Below are 19,398 nucleotides of genomic sequence, written 5' to 3'. Positions count from 1 at the left end.
TTGTATACAATGTTGAAGAAGAACAACATCTATTCTATGTCGAAGAAGAACAACATCTATTCTATGTCGATGAAGAACAACATCTATTCTATGTCGAAGAAGAATAACATCTATTCTATGTCGAAGAAGAACAACAACCAAACGAATACTTCGCCTGCATATAGTTGCTTCTGTGTTGTTGAGAGAAGTAACTCTTTGATTGTATATTGTATACAATGTTGAAGAAGAACAACATCTATTCTATGTCAAAGAAGAACAACATCTATTCTATGTCGATGAAGAACAACATCTATTCTATGTCGAAGAAGAACAACATCTATTCTATGTCAATGAAGAACAACATCTATTCTATGTCGAAGAAGAATAACATCTATTCTATGTCGAAGAAGAACAACAACCAAACGAATACTTCGCCTGCATATAGTTGCTTCTGTGTTGTTGAGAGAAGTAACTCTTTGATTGTATATTGTATACAATGTTGAAGAAGAACAACATCTATTCTATGTCGAAGAAGAACAACATCTATTCTATGTCGATGAAGAACAACATCTATTCTATGTCGAAGAAGAACAACAACCAAACGAATAATTCGCCTGCATATAGTTGCTTCTCCGTTGTTGATAAAAGTAACTCATTGACTATCAAAACCAAACGAACATTTTGTCTGTATACAGTACTTTTGTGTTGCTGGGGTCAAAGAAGAGGAACACCCAAACGAATGCGTCACCTGCATACAGGTGCTTCTGTTGTTGAGAGGAGTAGCTTATTGACTTTATATTTTATACATAGGGGAGTTGTTACTATCGGTAAAGTTTAAAAAGAACAACCAAACGAATATTTCGTCTGTATACAGTTACTTCTGTGCACTTGAGGCAGAGGAAGAACAACCAAATAAATACTCAACCAACTTACAGTTGCTTCTGCGTGGTTGAGAGAAGTGACTGAATGATTGTATATACATAGCGTAGTTGTTACTATGGTCGAAGAAGAAGAACAGCCAAACGAATAAGGCCTATATAGGGCCTACAATTGCCTCTGTGTTGCTGAGAGGAATAATTTATTGATTGCATATTTTATATATAGGGTAGTTGTTACTATAATCAAAGAAGAAGAACAACCAAACAGATATGGACCAACAGGGGAGGGGAGTGGCTCAGCCGTATTACTCCAGGCAATTTGTTGTTTTCAGATGTTCTGCCGAAGGTAGCTAAGTGTCTCGGTTGACTGAAGCCCTCCTAAGCTTCACCCACGGGGCCTTGAACCCTAAACCTTTCTCCATAAACTGCGCCTACGGTACAGATAGATGCTGCGAGGTCTCCCTTGAGAGGAAGAAGTTTGAACTTTGCAAAAAGAATCGAAAAATTCGCCCTCAATTTATGATTTATATCTTAAATGATGTATTTCCTTACGTGGCGACGGTTCATTTAGTCTATCCATAATTAATGAATTACTAACAGCAAAAAGTTTATATTTCGATAACGAGTCGCAATAAATTATGCATAATTATATTGTCTTGAAAAGCTTGTTTCTAAAAGAAGGGTTATTTCTTTGACTACGGAATTTTCAAAAAGAAAAGGACAAAATAAAGGTTAGGGAGTAGCTGTCTCTATCAAGGACATCTGGGACTAGAAAAGTTACTAGCGTGTGTCTTTAATTCTAACACTAAGAAGTTTTTGAGGCAATAAAAAAAACAAATAATTCAATAAAAGAAGGATAAACGGACCGAAAGGCCCCCTCCCCTCCTTCGTAGATACCAAAGTGAGAAATAATAATTGCTCCCCCTAAGTTCGGTTCAAAGAATTTTTTGGAGTTCACTCACAATTATGCACGCTGATGCATGATCAGACTAACGTAACGGCTGGTTTTTAACTTCTTTGGGACTAAGGGACATGTTTGTCTATGTCTTCTTAAAATACTTTAGAGACTTCTAGTTATTATACAATATAATGTTTATACCTTCGGATTCCAAGTATTATCTACTTGATCTACAGGGTCTCAAATTTTTGTCGACTTTAAATCAGGCAAACTTAAAACTACCTATAGACTCGCATTATAAAGTTTACAATAACAACGCTTCCTAGAAAATTTTACAGTTTTTAAAGGGCTGTACGACTTGTATTATTGAGCAACTAGTTAAATCCATGTTAATACAGGTGGGAAAATTTCCTTTTTTCTGGTGTGGATGACGCCATTATTTAGAACTTGATCTAACCTCAAACAGGGATTACCTGAAGTAAAGACTCAATTTAAAAGTGGTTACGAGAACTAGCCGAGCCCCGGTATAGCTATAGCTCGAATGTAATCCGAAGATAGTCCTTAGCTGTGATTCGGCTCATGGCCAAGTCGAAGTAAATGTTGGACGGGTTGATCATCTTTGACTCCAGTTTATTACTAGCAAAATCTTTCGAAACGCAAGTAGAACCCTTACAACATTTATTAGAGAGGCATTCAATGATCCATAGCTGGGTCTCAAGGGGTAGCACTATCCCCAGTCATCGGGGGTAGGGATATTTTCTGTCAAAATTAGACTATGAAAGACCATTTAACACCATTGATTGGATGGACGAAATTGGTATGTCCACACTAAAAAGACCATTTTTGTCAAAGATGTTTCTTAAAATTCTAAAAGTGTTAAATTTATAATATAATAAATATAAGGATATCACAAAATAAATCCAAATTTATTACTTCTTGAAATAAAATTTTAAAATTTTGGGTTTTTTAAATTCTTTTTCGATTAAAAATAATTTTTTTGTGAGTTTTGAGGTTACGTTTCCAAAAACCATGAGAAGCCTTTAGCTTTTTCCGTTTACATGGGATACTCCCCCAAGTATGTATCCCATGTCTAGCCCTCTTAAATTTGGTTTACAGAAAATAGGTTAAGAATGAATAGATTATAGATAACGGTGCTTATAACCATACCTGTATCAAAAAGCAAAATATCTTGCAAGGATATTTTGTCTATAAACTATTATGTCTTGTAAACATATTTATTCATATTTTATTATTTATAAATTTATGAATTCATTTGTTCATAAATTCTTAAAACGTATATATTCATAAATCTTAAAACGAAAACAATTTTTTTTACTCTTTAATACTATTACTACTGATTTTACAAGGAATAAATTTCAAAGGGGAGATTAAGCAGGGGCAAGCACGAAGGGTACAGGCCCTCACCCCTCCCTCCCTCCAAAAAAACTAGATACTTTACGATTCCTGTAATTTCTAGTATTTCTTATTTATTTTGTCGATGTCTTTGTTGTTTTGTTTTTTGTTCATGGCAGAACACCAGTGTTTTTTAACTTAAAATAAATATATAAAACCATTTATTATTGATAATTTAGTTAAAAGGTAGAAGACAAGTGATAACACTCCCTTCCTCCCATGAAGTCTTACATTTTCTAATAAATTCGTCTATTTTTGCGATATTGCTTCATTTTTACGAAAAAAAGCCGATTGTAATAATTTTGAAAAAAATATAAAATGTGTTACGAGCATATCTAAAAACATTTTAATTGAAAACTTTGAATTCTTCTGATGATTTATCATATTTTACATTTAATTAATCGTTTTTTACAGTTTTTTTTATTCCTTTTTATTCTCATGGGAGGCATTCCCTATTTAATTAAATATAAAGCAAAAGAACAATATATTACCGATATTTTTGTGAAAATGTAGAGGATAAGAGAAAGTACAGCAAGGTATATTCTAATCCTTTGGCCACCGAAACGTCTCGTCATGTACTCAGGTAATGTGTAAACGCCACTTGCTATATATACTGGAAGAAAAATCCAACCAAGCAGCTGAAGAAGCACAATACTCTAAATTAAAAAGAAATTAAATATAATTTTTGTTTCAATAATAATACCTACCAGTTATATCAAAAATGTATAATTATAATTTTAATATAAATGGTTATAATTATAACTATAGTCATAATTGTATTGTTATAAGAATGGTCATAATTACCATTATATATATATATATATATATATATATATATATATATATATATATATATATATATATATATATATATATATATATATATAATGAAGATAGACTAGTAAGAGCAGCATATTATCAGATCTTGAATTTTGCCCATTACAAGCATAGCTTCTTGGGTCTATTAACTGATTTACTTTTGTAATAGTTTTCTTTAGTATTAATAAATTGATTGATTGATTGATTGATTGATTGAATTATGGTTTGAAAGCGTCGTGGTCGTCTCAAATTAGGTCATTACTTGAAATAGTGGGAATCCCTTACTTATGGAATGATGGTCTTGGTTCTCGTTACCGGTCTTGATTACCAACATATTTAGAAAGCCAGGTACGATTTATCTTAGAGAGTTAAGAAATTCAGTATTGGCGAGGAATGGTTTTGAATTCAACAACGTTGAATCATTATAATCAGGCTAAACCTAGGTTTGAAGAGGAAGTTTATTTTAAATTTACTTCACCGGCTATGATTTTATGTCGATGGATTCAGCTTAAGGCAAATTGCTTTCCAATCTAGAGCAGGCAAAAGGGGTTCGACAAAAAGATAGTTGATCCGGAAGGGTGGTATGTTTGTCCCCTTTATAAAGACGAGGACGAAGATTTGGATCACTTTCTCCGGAAGTACCCAGTGCTCTCTAATTTAAGGGAAAAATACTTACAAGGGATTGTTCTGCTCCTCCCTGGTATTCTACCAAGTAGTAATCCAACCACAATATTTCGTGTCCATGTGTACATAGATAAATTCTCAGATAAAAGGAAAAGTTTATATAAATAGCGACGAAGACCACGCTGCCTTTTCATCACAAACACCAAAAACAAGAGCAATAGAATTCTTTTTGCAAGACAGTGGGAAACAAATTAGACTGAATATTTCGGCCCTATATCCAAGGGCCGTCCTCTGCAATACAAAAGTATATAAGAATAAAAAACTTACAAAAGGATAAAATCAATAGAGCTTAAATGAAATTTTTTCAAAACAGTCCCAGTATCCTTACCTCAGCGAAGTTCAACCAGGACTGATAAATAAATTGTGATGAAAATTTATTTATCAGTCCTTGTTGAACTTCGCTGAGGTAAGGATGCTGGGACTGTTGTGAAAAAAAAAAATCATTTTAGTTTTATTGATTTTATCCTGTTGTAAGTTTTTTATTCTTATATACTTTTGTATTGCTAAGGACGGCCCTTGGACATAGGACCGAAGTATTCATTTTAATTTGTTTCCCACTGTCTTGAGAAATTCCCTGTTGTTCTTCTTGTTTTTTGGTATTTGAAAAGCTTATACAGTTAGTTATTAATTACTCTATAGAATTACAATTATTTCTCGCTACATTAGGTATTTTTCGCTATGTATTATGTTTCTGTTTGCTTCGTAATTTGTTCTGTTGGTTATTTCCTTTTTTTTTAATCTTTGTGCGTATATGGCCCTTAGGCTTTTAAAATGCACAATCTCTCTGTCTATTGGTATCAGTTAAATCTCATTGCGAATGGGTCTTCAGTCAAAAAAAGCCTAAAATAAACCGAATTTTAATTCAATAAAGTGTAGAGTTCAACTAAAATCCTTAGTTTATGCTAAACCTGAAATCCTCTGAACTTAAAGATCCTTTTGTTTTTGAATTATTTCTATTGATTACATAACACCAATAGCTAGGTTACTGTAAAGAGCAGAGAAAATATTATTGCTATCCCCCCCCTAGCTTTTGAAAAAAAAATCGTATTTTTGTTGAAAAATACCATCTGTGATATTTTTACAGAACAGAATAAAAAAAAAAATACAGAATTACCCCCTCACCTAGATTTTGAAAAATCAACTTCTGCCCTCCCCCCCTTAATTTCGTGAATTAACACCCCAAATCGCAATGTGAAGTACAGGCAAGACAAAGAAACGAAAAATACAATAATAATCAACCAAATGATTTCGGCAAGTAGTCTAATGTTTCTTTCACAATGCGTATAACTTTCACTCCAGCTTAAGACTGTACGTTACATTACGTAACTTTACGGAGAAAATTTTGTCAGTAACACAGTATGAGGCAAAATGACTCGTGTTCTACTTGGTGTTTTACGCTACGTAATTTTACGTTATGTTACGGATAAGCTAATAAAGCAGCAACAAAATAGAATTTCTGTGTGAGCAACTTATAAATTGTGAAATTTAATTTTCAACTTTTCTATGAAAGCCTTTCACACATGATCAGAGCTTGAATCTCCATTTCATATTTTAAATTTTTATATAGTTTTCTTATGATGATTGGAAAATAGCGATTGGTATTGATTGGTAAATAGATTGATTGGTAAATTTTAGTTTTATTGATTTTATCCTCTAGTAAGTTGTTTTTTCTTATTTGTATTGCTGAGGACGGCCCTTGGACATAGGGCCGAAATATTCATTCTAATTTGTTTCCCACTGTCTTGAGAAATTCCCTATTGTTCTTCTTGTTTTTTGGTGTTTGTATGATGATTGGGATAATTCTAGACGATGACTATGATGGTTTTATAGCTTTCGACGTTAGCCCAGTGTGAAAGAACGTATTTAACCGTGAAAGGCTATACTTAACATAACATAAACAAACAATCTTGCATAAAAAGTACACACGTAGTTTGAAAGCTGCTAACCCTAAATGATAAGGTGAAACCTCTCATTTCAGTTTTTTTTTTTTTTTTTTTGCTTATGCCAGGCGGTAGAGAAATCCATATTTTTTTATTTTTTTTTATGGGTAATATCCAAATTTCTCAAAGAAGTCACAGTTAGGTTTCAAGAGTCAAAGCAATAAAACTAAATCTTTAATTGTTTTTAACTGTTTATCAGTGTTTTAGGTTTTACATGCACCTTCCCTGAATCGCAACCGTTATTTACTAATGACGCACTAAAATATTTCAAAGGAATAAATACCAATTATAATTTGTCAAATTAAGAGGATATTTTAACACTAAGATCTTTAAGTATCTTGGTATGGATGTATCTTTAGAAACGAGGACAAGGGAAAGACTTTTTAACACTTGTTTGAAGGATTTTGCTCTCTAAGAGCAAATGATGAAAATGTATGGCCTAAAAATACATTTTTTTTTTTTTTTGTCTCCCTTATCTCTATTTGAGTGACAAAACTGATATCTCAGTTTTATTAAAAACCTGAACTTAAGATTTGTTAACCCATCTTTGACCCTAAAGTCGGGCAGTTGCACACAAATTGTTTAATTTTTTTCATTCCTTTTACAGTTTTTCGTCGTTTTCTTTTTGTCTTGCGAATTCAGTATCATTTCAGCGAGTGTTAGGCATATAAATTTTGCTTTTTTTTTTCAAAGAAAAGTTCTTAAAATTGTGTCGATAGTTCGTAAAAATTAAATCCGTGCGATGAACTCGGAAAAAAAGAAATTCGTTACCAAAAACTGTTTCTTATAATGCTTATCAAACACGATATTGATGCTGATAATTTTTTAATTTCTCTTTTTATTTCATTACATTTTATGTTCGTTTAATTGCTCAACTTAATTTTCAAATCCTAACTGTCATTTTTTCTAAAATTTTATTTCTTTAAATGAAGCCGGGAAAAAGTTTTTATAACTTTAGAAAGGCCTATAGCCTCTATAGTGAGGAGCTACATTGAAATTTCTATTGGCCTAACTCTAGCTTGACGTTGTTCCTAGGGGTTGCTCTCAAATCATATTCAATATGTGGCGCGTGCTGAGCATTCTGGAGAAAAGCAAATTGTGCCACAGGGAGATATCGGTAAGGCTGAAAACCGCTTAAGAGGAGGAGGGAGGGTTGATTTTGCCAAGCGTGGCGGAACAATTGGTGCTCAAAGAAGTACATCATGTGAGGAAAAATGGATAACCATAAGGATTTTTGTTTGCACTCACATCAAATTAAACCTAACATAAAAAACTATTTACATTAAAAATCAATAATGCTAACATAAACTCAGAGTCGTGCAAACTGTAAAATAATAATAACAATAACACGTCTTCTTGTTGTATCTTCACAGTTTTTTCATGGTCATGAGAACGGATTTTTGCGTTAGCTTTATTGCTTGGTCATTGTCATTGCAAAAGGACTACAAAAAGGTTTAAAAGATGATTACCAAACCCGGAAGATTAAGAATTCGGACGATTGTACGGTTGGCTGGTTGCCAGCAAATCACATACGTCCCAAGAATATCAAAACAAATACATTTTTTGCCACCCTGGACCAATTTTAGGTATGTTCGTTCCTGAAAACTCCGATTTTATAAGATGTTCCTTTTAACTGTTTCAAAGCTTTTGGGGTAGAACTGGATTTTCGTCAGTGTTGCCACGTTGAACCATGAAAATGAACAAGCAAAGGTAATTAGTTAAATTCGTTTCCGTCCGCAAAAATTCAAGTATTAACAATGTGTTGATTCGAAAAGACGACTACACCATTAAAGGAAAGCTACACTTTTTTAAGCTGTTTGGTGCCGTATGTTGCCGTAGGTGCCGTATTGGTGCCGTAGGTTTTTGCCAACTCTTTGCTGACTTTTCACCGACGTCTCCTTTTGACGTGGCGCCCGCTACTACCACAACTGCCTAACTGCGCATTGAGGTCTTTTATAAAAATTAAGTTTCCGATTGTCCCTACTATTTTAAGAGGTACTTGTATGATATAGTACCAACCACTCAACCACTCAAGCTGTTCATCACTGACGCATTGTAGAACCGGTTTTTCCATTAGTTTCTTTCAGCTGAGCCAGACATAAGACAAAGAGAAGTGACAGAATATATGGAAAATATATAATTTGGGTAATATATTTTCAAATTAGGGGGTAACAAAGTATTTGGACAGTGTGATGTAAGAAAACAATTCTTACTTCATAATATGCAGAATAATTGTACCTAACACAGTAGGCATGAGGACCCACTATACTTTACCCACCCCCTAATATACAAATGCATAGGCTGAATTTATTTCTAAAGTATATTTGGTTGAGTAAGTTTCTACTTACTCAATGCATTCAATTATATTTTACTTTCACTGACCTTGGTGCGTTAAAGAAAAAAAAATGACAAATAAGCTTTGACAATTGCAAATAAGTACCACTATGGAGGGTCCAGGGGGGGGAGATGAAGAAAACAAAAACTTCGCTCCGAGGCCCAAGACCTTGTACATTCGCAACCATCCTCCGTCCGCAATTTATTTAAAACTTTATCATTTTCAATTTTAAAGAGTGTATTACAACCTAGTTAAACATTTAAAGTTTTTAATTTGTTATTAATTTATTGGAACATCATCATCCCAATTCCGGAAATTATCCTCACCCTTTCTTTAAAATTTCTTGGCAACGCTCCAGCCCGTTGTGGCGGGAAAATATGTTACATTATTTAGGGAAATGTAGTCAGTAAAATAGTTACAGTTCACATCAATTTTGCGCGTCAAATGTCATTTATTGTATACAAATTTGATGCGAGTGAAGAAACCTCTTCAATGTGTTTCCTACAAAACCTTTTTTTATGATATATCGCTTTCTAATGTTATAGCTTTCTCATTAGTTAGAGATTGAAAGACTTACGTTGAAATTAAAAGCACCAACTCCTATACCAGCGGCAGCTCCCGAGCCAGCCATCCCAATAAAGTGCTCACTTCCAATATTGCTCGCGAAAAGGGAAGCGCCGACCTTAAATAGAAAAAGAGTTATAGCCAACGGCATATGCTTGAATGGAGATGAAATTAAAAAATGTCATTCGCAGAAGGGATTTTCAAAGTAACAAAACAATATACTAGCACTTTTAAGTCAGGAAAAACAGTTATTAAAAAGCATCAACATTTCACAACTTACAGAAAATCTATCCAATTTACCTAAGGAACCAGGGTTCCTTACCCCCCCCCTCCTCCCTGGTAGACAGAAATATAATTATACACCCTTAAAGTAAGGTTTGCAGGGTTTTCTAGTAAAAAGCGTAACAATAAAAATAAATAAACTTTTATTGTGTAGTATAATTTTGGTTTAAATGTTAAAATGGGTACTTGTGTATTATTCAGAACACACTCAATAAGTGAAGTTAGGTTCTTTCGTGAAACAAACAACGATGCAGGTACATTTTATGAGAAAATCCGGTTTCATAGCCACAAAAACAAAACTCAATTAAGTTTACTACGCATAGTGATAGAAGATAGTGTCTGAACATGGATTTCGAAATGAAGATTTGGGATTTGCCAAGACTGAAAAAGAGGCAATTATATTGCCTATATATAGGCATTATATGGACACAACATGACTTTATACTCTTACGAGAAGTAACGCATAGTGATAGAAGATACCTAACTTCACTTATTGAGTGTGTTCTGAATAATACACAAAAACTTAAAATGGAATACGACAATAAAGGTGGTATATTTAAAAACTGGGAGTAAAAAGTGATTCACAATTTATCGGTATGACATACTACTAATAAAACTATATAACATAAAGATATTTATGATGAAAAACAATTTTTTCTAGTCTTCATGTTCGAAAACTCATTAAACAGTCTGTCCGTATTGAATTCACTTAGCACGTCATTTTCAATGGCCATGAGTGCAAGCCCACTAAGTCAATCTTGATCCAACGTACGTTTTAAATAATTTTTCAATAACGGAGCCTTGTTTACAATGGGGCCTAGCAATGAGAAATCACAATACAGCAATATAGTAGGAGGACACAGTACATAGCCATGTATTTCCGGTCAACAGAAATGATTATATTAATATGGTTTGATTATTTCAATGGTAAACATATAGCGATCGAATTTAAAATTCATTAAATTGTGGTCATTTTGCAATAATAAGAATAACTGATAGAATATTTTCACTGTTCACAAAAACTGTAGGCACTGGGAGATATCACCATAAATAAATGAAAATACATTTGCCTTCCATTTATTTTACGCACTCCACCTCATTTCCTCAAACTAAAATACTTCTTTTCAAACGTAAAAACTGTTTAAATTGGTTCTAAACTCATTGTTTTAACATCAGTCAACAGAGATTATTAAATTAATATGGTTTGATTATTTAAATAGTAAAAATATAGCGATACGAAATTAAAATTCACTAAATTTTAGTCGTTCTGCAATAATAAGAATAACTGATAGAATATTTTCACTATTCGAAAAAACTATAGGCACTGGGAGATATCACCATAAATAAATGAGAATCCTTTTGTTCTCCATTTACCTTACGCACTTCATCTTATTCCCAAAAACTAAAATGCTTCCTTTCAAACGCGAAAACCGTTTAAGTCGCGTCTTATCTCGTTGTTTTTAACATCGACATATTTTTTGACACATTGGAAACTACGTATATTTCGTTCAGAAAGGAAATAATCTGCACAATGTACGTATGTATCGATGTCTAAACACATATATAAAGATATGAGGCATATTTAACTGTAAGAAATTACCGTCAAAACGCATTTAAGGTGATAAGTACTCAATGGCATTACAGGTTAGAGATTTGTTTAGGTCCAGGCAGATTTTGTGACGTCACACAGCAGCAGCGTATTCGCTGCTGCCTACTCTCCTAAGCCTAGTGTATACTTTGAGGCACCTCGTGCTCACCACAGGTGGTGCAATTCCACCGTGCTCTCTTTCTTTGCGGCACGCAATATACTACTCGGTACTATTCAATGAACACACTCCAGAATTCCGCCGTGTAATCAAACAATTCGTGGTAACGAACTGTAGTAAGGAGCGACCCGGCTCAATAGTAACCAAAACTCTAAAAAAATGGAATCGCATTTTAATGCTGATTTTAAATATATAAGTTTCATCAAGTTTAGTCTTACCCATCAAAAGTTACAAGCCTGAGAAAATGTGCGTCATTTTAGAAAATAGGGGGAAACACCCCCTAAAAGTCATAGAATCCTAACGAAAGGTACACCATCAGATTCAGCGTATCAGAGAACCCTACTGTAGAAGTTTCAAGCTCCTATCTACAAAAATGTGGAATTTTGTATTTTTTTGCCAGAAGGCAGATGCTTGTTTTTTTGTTTGTTTTTTTTTTTCCAGGGTTGATCGTATCGACCCAGTTGTCCTAGAATGTTGCGAAGGCCCATTCTGATGGAAATGAAAAATTCTAGTGCCCTTTTTAAGTGACCAAAAAAATTGGAGGGCATCTAGGCCCCCTTCCACGCTAATTATTTTCCCAAAGTCAGCGGATCAAAATTCCGAAATAGCCACTTTATTCAGCGTAGTCGAAAAACCTTATAGCTATGTCTTTGGGGACGACTTACTTCCCCACACTCCCCGTGGGAGCGGCTACAAGTTACAAACTTTGACCAGTGCTTACATATAGTAATGGTTATTGGGAAGTGTACAGGCGTTTTCAGGAGGATTTTTTTGTTGGGGGAGGGGTTGAGAAGAGGGGGATATGCTGGGGGAACTTTCCATCGAGGAATTTGTCATGGGGGGAGAAAATTTCCATGAAGGGAGCGCAGGATTTACTAGCATTATTCAAAAAAAAAAAACAATGGAAAAATAAATATGAAAAAGTTTTTTTCAGCTGGAAGTAAGGAGCAGGAACAGAAATTGTTACCCATACGAGGGGCTCACCTCCTCCTAATACCTCGCTCTTTACGCTAAAGTATTTTTAGTAATTTCAACTATTTATTCTACGGCTTTTGTGATTCAGGGGTCACTCTTAATGAATTGGGGCAAAATTTAAGATTTAGTGTAAAGAGCGAGGTACTGACAAGGGGGCGAACCCTCTCATATATGTAATAGAAACATGAGAATACAAAAGTTCTTTACGTAAGCTAATTTATAAGTTACGTATATCTTTTAATAATAAAAAGATTCGTAAAAATTTAAAGTTCTAGTTGCTTTTTTAATTAACCAAAACATCGGAGGGCAACTAGGCTTCCTCCCCCACTCTTTTTTTCTCAAAATCATTCGATCAAAATTATGAGAAAGCCATTTAGCCCCCCCAAAAAATATGCAAATTTTGTTTTAATTATTCCTCTGCGGAGAGCAAATATCAAAACATGCATTGATTCAAAAACGTTCAGAAATTAAATAAAAAGACAAGTTTTTTCAACTGAAAGTAAGGAGCTACATTAAAACTTAAAACGCACAGAAATTACTTCATATATGAAAGGGGCTGCTTCCTCATCAACGCCCCGCTCTTTACGCTAAAGTGTTTTACTGTTTTAAAAAGAAGAGTTAAGAGAAAGAGTCGAACTTAGCGTAAAGAGCGGGGCGTTGATGAGGAAGCAGCCCCTTTCATATACGAAGTAATTTCTGTTCGTTTTAAGTTTTAATTTTGTAACAAAAACCAGCTTGCCTCTCTGCAATCGGTTTTGATTTCCTTATTTTGAGTGAGAAAAACAACGATGTTTTCATTAAAATAAACGATGTTTTCATTAAAATTATAGAAGCGGTTAGGGTTTGGATTAGGTATTTAATATAATGCGTTCTGCGCTGTTTGCTATACATAATTCTTTGTCGTAGTTTTCATAATTTTGTTTCTACATTATTATATTTCCATCATATTTTGTTATATTTCATTAGGATTAACCTAATTTCACTTCTTGGGCGTGTTCCGTTTAGTGAATATGTACCTACAACTCCTAGTAAACTTCCACAACGCCTGGAACGCGAGGCTTGGTGTGCAAGATTTTTGAAAGTCATCAAGCCCTCAATTCGCATTGGTTGTTATTAAATACGCTGCAGAAAAAATCTAGCTTTTAGTGGGACATTGGCTTTGAATAAACCAACCCATACTGAAAACAAAAGTTTTGAACCTTTACATCATCAGCATCAATAAAATACCTTGAAAGTAATAGTGACAGAGGTAATACTTAACGCCTTCCTGAATGAAGCTTCATTTTTGAGTTTGCACAAACCCGTCGGCAAGGGCATATTTAATTACGTAATATTCAAAGAAAACAAGAAACTAGTTCCTCGATTTCGTTTTATAATAATTAGCAAGTGAAATCAGCTCGGTTAATTCAAAAGAAGTTAAGTTACTTAAATTTGAATGGAGAGCAAGACATGAAAAACAAATCAGGCTGTTTTCAATGGGCTAATTGCGCAATTTCCAAGGAATGATGGTTTAGGGACAGCTCTCTATTATATATTTTTAAACTACGAACATTGGTGTAAATTAAAAAAGCCGATAGGGGCATAATCCATTTTCCAATAAAAAGGTTAAACAGGGGTAAGTTAGCAAAGTAGAATTATGCGAAATTATATGGTAATGGAGGTTGTAATAAGGTATACAACATGACAAAAAAATTACATAATCATAATCCAAAACACAATCGCAAAAACTGTTTAAGCTAGAAACTGTCGGAGAGGGTTGAAAAAATTCAGACAGGATAATTAGGTCTATAGATGAGAAACGAGCCCTAGAGGACCAACCATCCCCTACTCCAGAGTAATTTACGCCCCTGCAAATGAGTCACTGGATTCAATAGATCCCGGCTGATTCAGTGTGCTAATAGCAAGGGAGGTTATTAATTTCATTTATTTTTAAGCCGCCACTATAAGCTTCTTTTTTAAAAGGATAAGAACTGTTTGTCAAAAATAGATTGACTTTGAAAATAAATTCTGACGATTGTCCGAGAATATATCCATAAGTTCATGGACTATAGAACTGACTAGCATAATACGAATAGCCAAATTATTAAGCAATGATTTTATCTATTTAATATCCAAATCGAATAGCTGAGTTATTAAAATAAAAGGAGATGGATAAAGAGATTCTGATAGCCTGGAGACTTATATTGACCGAGGGGCACCCCCTTGTACAAATAACGTTCAGTATGTGGGGCGTGCCAAACGTGGCAGAAGTGTGCCAACCATGGCCAAAACTACACAAAGCGTGGAGAAGATTGCAACGAGCGTGACAGAGAACTGTGCCAAGCTTGAAAAAAAATTGTAGCATGCTTGGCGTTCTGAGATGTACACTATGTGGCATTAAGGGGATACCCCTTGTTTTTGACACTTGGTACCACATCGGTACTTACCATCCCATACCATTTTTACTATTCATCGGAAACAATAGACTGACCAGATTTCTCTTCATGACCCGAATTTTTTTTAATATATTGAGCAACATGCACAATAAATTGAGCAATATGGGAGAGTATACTATTGCGAAATTTTTGATTTTGTACTTTTTTAACAATATTCAGGGATCCTTACCTCTACCTCCCTTCCCTATGTGCACCGGCTTCCTCAATAAGGAAAAAATGTTCTTTTTTTTCTTCTTCTTCTTTTTTTTTTTTTACTTGCCTGCCAATTAAATTCCCTTATCAAATAATCATTTATTTCTCTTCAGCGCATCCTACAATACAAATTATACAGTTTGTTTAAGAAGCGAGAGAAGCTCAGAATTACGAAGGAATGAAGCAAGTAAAAATTTTGACTTGGCCTTGTAAAACATGGAAGTTACAATGGCAATAATTAGGAAGGAGAAGACAGGGAAGAATAAGATTCCTAGATCTTTTGCTCTATATCCATCTGAAGATTTTGGAAAAATACCTCTGTTTGTGCATTAGTAGAAAAATGTTCTTTTTCGCTATTTTGACTAAAAATAGGAAAAATTCGAAATTACCCCCCCCCCCCTAAATTTGAAAAAATCATTTTGCTCCCTCCCCTTTCATTTTTGTGACTCGTTATGGTTGGCATCATGGGTTAGGATTAGCAGGATGTGATGAAACTTATTTCTGAAGTCCAGCCATCATAAGCCCAAATGGGCTCAATTAGCACTTTAGGGACAATAAAACAAATGAAACAACAACGAAAAAAAAAAATAAAAGGGTCAACGTAAAATAAGTAAAAATGTAAAATAAGTAAAAGTGTTAAAAATAACTAAAAATCAAAATGTCAATCAAGGCTAATCAGCAAAATGTCAAAACGAAGAAAACCTCATAAAATTAAAAAGGGGATAAAATAATTTAAACAAAAACAATTTACTAATGCGACCAAAAAATAGAAAGCTCGAAATGTGCAAAACGAAACATTAAAAATATAAGGTGAAAAGGAAGATAAAGAGGGGGAGGAGAAGATTCACTGATTGAATATGTTAACTATGTAAGGGATGAAAGTTTTTGATATCTTTCAGTGGAAACTTTTATTGGAGAATGGAGGGGGATTTTTGTTGAAGCAGAACGCGGGAGGCGGAGTCGAGGGGGAGAATATTGAATATGGGAAAGGATAGTTCTCCGAGGGTATGAAGGGTATTGCTAGCAAAAAACAAGGAATTTTTACTCTCCTTTCCTTAAGGGTAACTAGATTGGCTCTCCGAAGAAGGGAAATATAAGGTACCTTACCCTCATCAAAGATAATTCTTAGGCAACTTTTTTGGACTGCCTCTATTCTGTCCGACAATTCAATGGAGATGCTAGGATGCCAAACAGGACAGGCGTATTCGAGAGTGGCGTACAAATGAGAGGAAAAATCCTTAAATCGTGCGATTTAGGAGATTTGAATTTTTTCAGGAGTTTAAGGAGTGAAAATGCGGCATTTGCATGTTTAACAATATCATTAATACGGCAGTCCCATTTCAAGTAGCTTGAGATGGTAATACCCAAAAATTTCGTAGTGGTGACAGACATTTCAGGGGGGGCAGAAGAAAGAAGGGGAAATTTTAAGGAAATTAATAGTAAAAACCGTTGACTTTAAGGGGTTGACTCTCATATCATGAGTAACAGCTTCGTCTGATATCGATTCCAAGACATCCATTGGGCTATTTTTTTTTTTTTTACATTTTTGAAACATGCCTCTAAGACAGTCCTAGCCGAGTCCTAGCCGTCCTAGCCAAGTCGGTTGGTGCGCTGGATTTGGGATCCTTTGTCTGAAAGGACGCGGGTTCAAGTCCCAGTGTAACCAATTGTTCAGTTTGGGACGGGAGTCAGTGGCGTGACTCTGTAAGCTTAGCCAGAGTCGACCCAGCTTTAAATGGGTACCTGGAGAAATCTGGGGAAGGTAAACAGGAAGGGTGTGCGAAAGCACAGGATGGTTGGCCCCCAACCCCCCATTGCACTTCCTGGCTGAAGGGCCAAGAAACGGAGATCAGCACCGCTGGTAGGGACTGTAAAGTCTAATGCCGTATCCTTTTTTTTTTTTTTTTTTTCTCTAAGACAGTCAGATCATCAACAAATTTCCATCTATCCGAAAAATCGACACCAAGGTTATTTATCATTCCAAGAAATAAAATTGGGCCTAAGTGGGGCGTGTCATTATAGATTAGGAGGGTATCGGAATACATTCAGGTATTTGACAACTTGTGTTCGATTAATAAGAAAAGACAGAATTATTCTAATTAAATAGGGGTCAACTTGAAAGTCATTGGATAGCTTTTCTACCAATGTATTGTGGTTGATAAAATCAAAAGCTTTTTTCAAGTCCACTGCAATAACATTGATCCAGGTATTCGGTTTTTCAAGTATGTTACATATTGCTCCATAAGGAGAACAGAATAGTGGGTGGTAGATGTAAAGTTTAAATTTCCGGATTTCAATGGTCAATATTTGGGATTATCTTTACTTTCAACCATTCAGTTAAAAAGCTTTCAAATACCTTGGAAAAAACTAGAGCAAGAGTAATGGGCCGGACAGCATCAATCTTGCTTGTTACCTTTCTTCTTTTACGGGAGTAATAAAACCTAGTTTTAAACAATTTGGGAATTTACCAATAGAAATGATTTCATTAGAAAGTAAGGACAAAGGTTCTGAAAGATTGTCAGGAAAGGCTTTAATTAGTACAATCAGGACGTATACTGGACAAGTACTGTACTTTTTGATGTTCTTAAATTTTATCTCCACATCTGAGGTAAAAAAATCAGGGAAATTTAGAGAGCATAAGTCATAAGAGGTGTCAAAAGAGAGAAGAGGGAGGCTCTAAACAATAGAGGAAAGAAATTTATTCAGATCATTGGCTCCTGCAGAAAATGAAAATCTATATGTGTTTTTCCGCAATTTTTTTATTCTATTATACCATTGTTTTGGCTTAGTAGAAAATATAACTTTGAATTTACATTTGACAAACAGTTTGTGGCAACGAACTGTAGTAAGAAGCGACCAGGCTCAATAGTAACCAAAACTCTAAAAAACGGAATTTTGATACCAATATATACATCAAAAGAATTGAAATTTTATGCTGATTTCGAATATATAAGTTTCACTACAGTTAGTCTTACCCATCAAAAGTTACAAGCCTGCGAAAATTGGCCTTATTTTAAAAAAGAGGAAAGCACCCCCTAAAAGTCACAGAATCTTGATGAAAATTACACCATCAGATTCAGCGTATCAGACAACCCTACCGCAGAAGGTTCAAGCTCCTATCTGCAAAAATATGGAATTTGTATTTTTTGCCAGAAGAAAGATCACGGATGCGTGTTTATTTGTTTTGTCTTGTTTTTTTTTCCAGGGGTGATCATATCGACCCAGTGGTCCGAAAATTTCACGAGAGGGCTTATTTTGACGAATATTAAAAGTTCAAGTGCCCTTTTTAAGTGACCAAAAAAATGGAGGGCAACTAGGCCCCCTCCCACGCTCATTTTTCCCACAGTCACCGAATTAAAATTTGAGACAGCCACTTTGTTCAACATAGTCAAAAAATCTAATAACTATGTCTTAGAGGGCGACTTAATCCCCCCACAGTCCCAGGGGGAAGGGCTGCAAGTTATAATCTTAGCCCATTGTTTACATAGATTACTGGTTATTCGGAGGTATACTGATATTTTACGGGGAATTTCTTTCTGGTGGTGGGGGGTCGGGAGGAAGGGGTTATGTAAGAGGATCATTCCATGGAGGAATTTATCATGGGAGAAGAGAATTATCGTGAAGAGGGTGCTTGATTTTCCAGTTATATTTTTTTAATGAAAAATTAAATAAAAAAGCAAGTTTTTTAACTTAAAGTAAGGAACAACATTAGAACTTTCGTCCCCTCTTCAATACCGGGCTCTTTACGCTAATATATTTCTGTTAATTTCAAAAATATTCTAAATAAACGGCTTTTGTGATTCGGGGGTCATTCTTAAAGAATTGGAACAAAATTCAAACTATAGGTTAAATAGCGAGGCATTGACGAGGGGACGAACCCTCTCATATATGTAATAAAAATATACGAATATAGAAGTTCGTCACGTAAGTTAATTTGTAAGTTACGTATATTTATTACTAATAAAACGATCGTAAATAAAATTAAATGTTCTAGTGATCTTTTTAAGTAACCAAAAATTGGAGGGCAACTAGGCCTCTCACCCGCCCCTTTATCTCAAAATCGTCCGATCAAAACTTTGAGAAATCCATTTAGCCGAAAAAAAATTAAAATTAATAAACAAATTTCGTTTTAATTATTCATGTAAGTTGAGCTAAAATCAAAACCTACATTAATTCAAAAACGTTCAGAAATTAAATTAAAAAAACAAGTTTTTACTGACTTAAAGTAAAGACCGACA

At 34.5% G+C, this 19,398-nt stretch overlaps 1 protein-coding gene across 2 annotated transcripts in view; it reads right to left on the bottom strand.

Moving 5' to 3' along the window:
- The window catches only part of LOC136040640 (sodium/mannose cotransporter SLC5A10-like), a 141,972-nt gene that overhangs the window by 84,615 nt on the left and 37,959 nt on the right, over positions 1-19,398 (bottom strand). For both annotated transcript variants that reach the window (XM_065724920.1, XM_065724921.1), the window contains exons 3-4: positions 9,524-9,628; positions 3,660-3,824 (exon numbers count right to left, since the gene is read on the bottom strand). In XM_065724920.1, coding sequence (XP_065580992.1) covers positions 3,660-3,824; positions 9,524-9,628 — 270 coding nt within the window. The remainder of the gene's footprint in view (positions 1-3,659; positions 3,825-9,523; positions 9,629-19,398) is intronic.

Source organism: Artemia franciscana, chromosome 21 (assembly GCF_032884065.1).
Source record: "Artemia franciscana chromosome 21, ASM3288406v1, whole genome shotgun sequence".
Classification (NCBI taxonomy): Eukaryota; Metazoa; Arthropoda; class Branchiopoda; order Anostraca; family Artemiidae; genus Artemia; species Artemia franciscana.
Note: the sequence above shows the minus strand (reverse complement) of the source record. Positions and strands in the feature narration are given on the sequence as shown.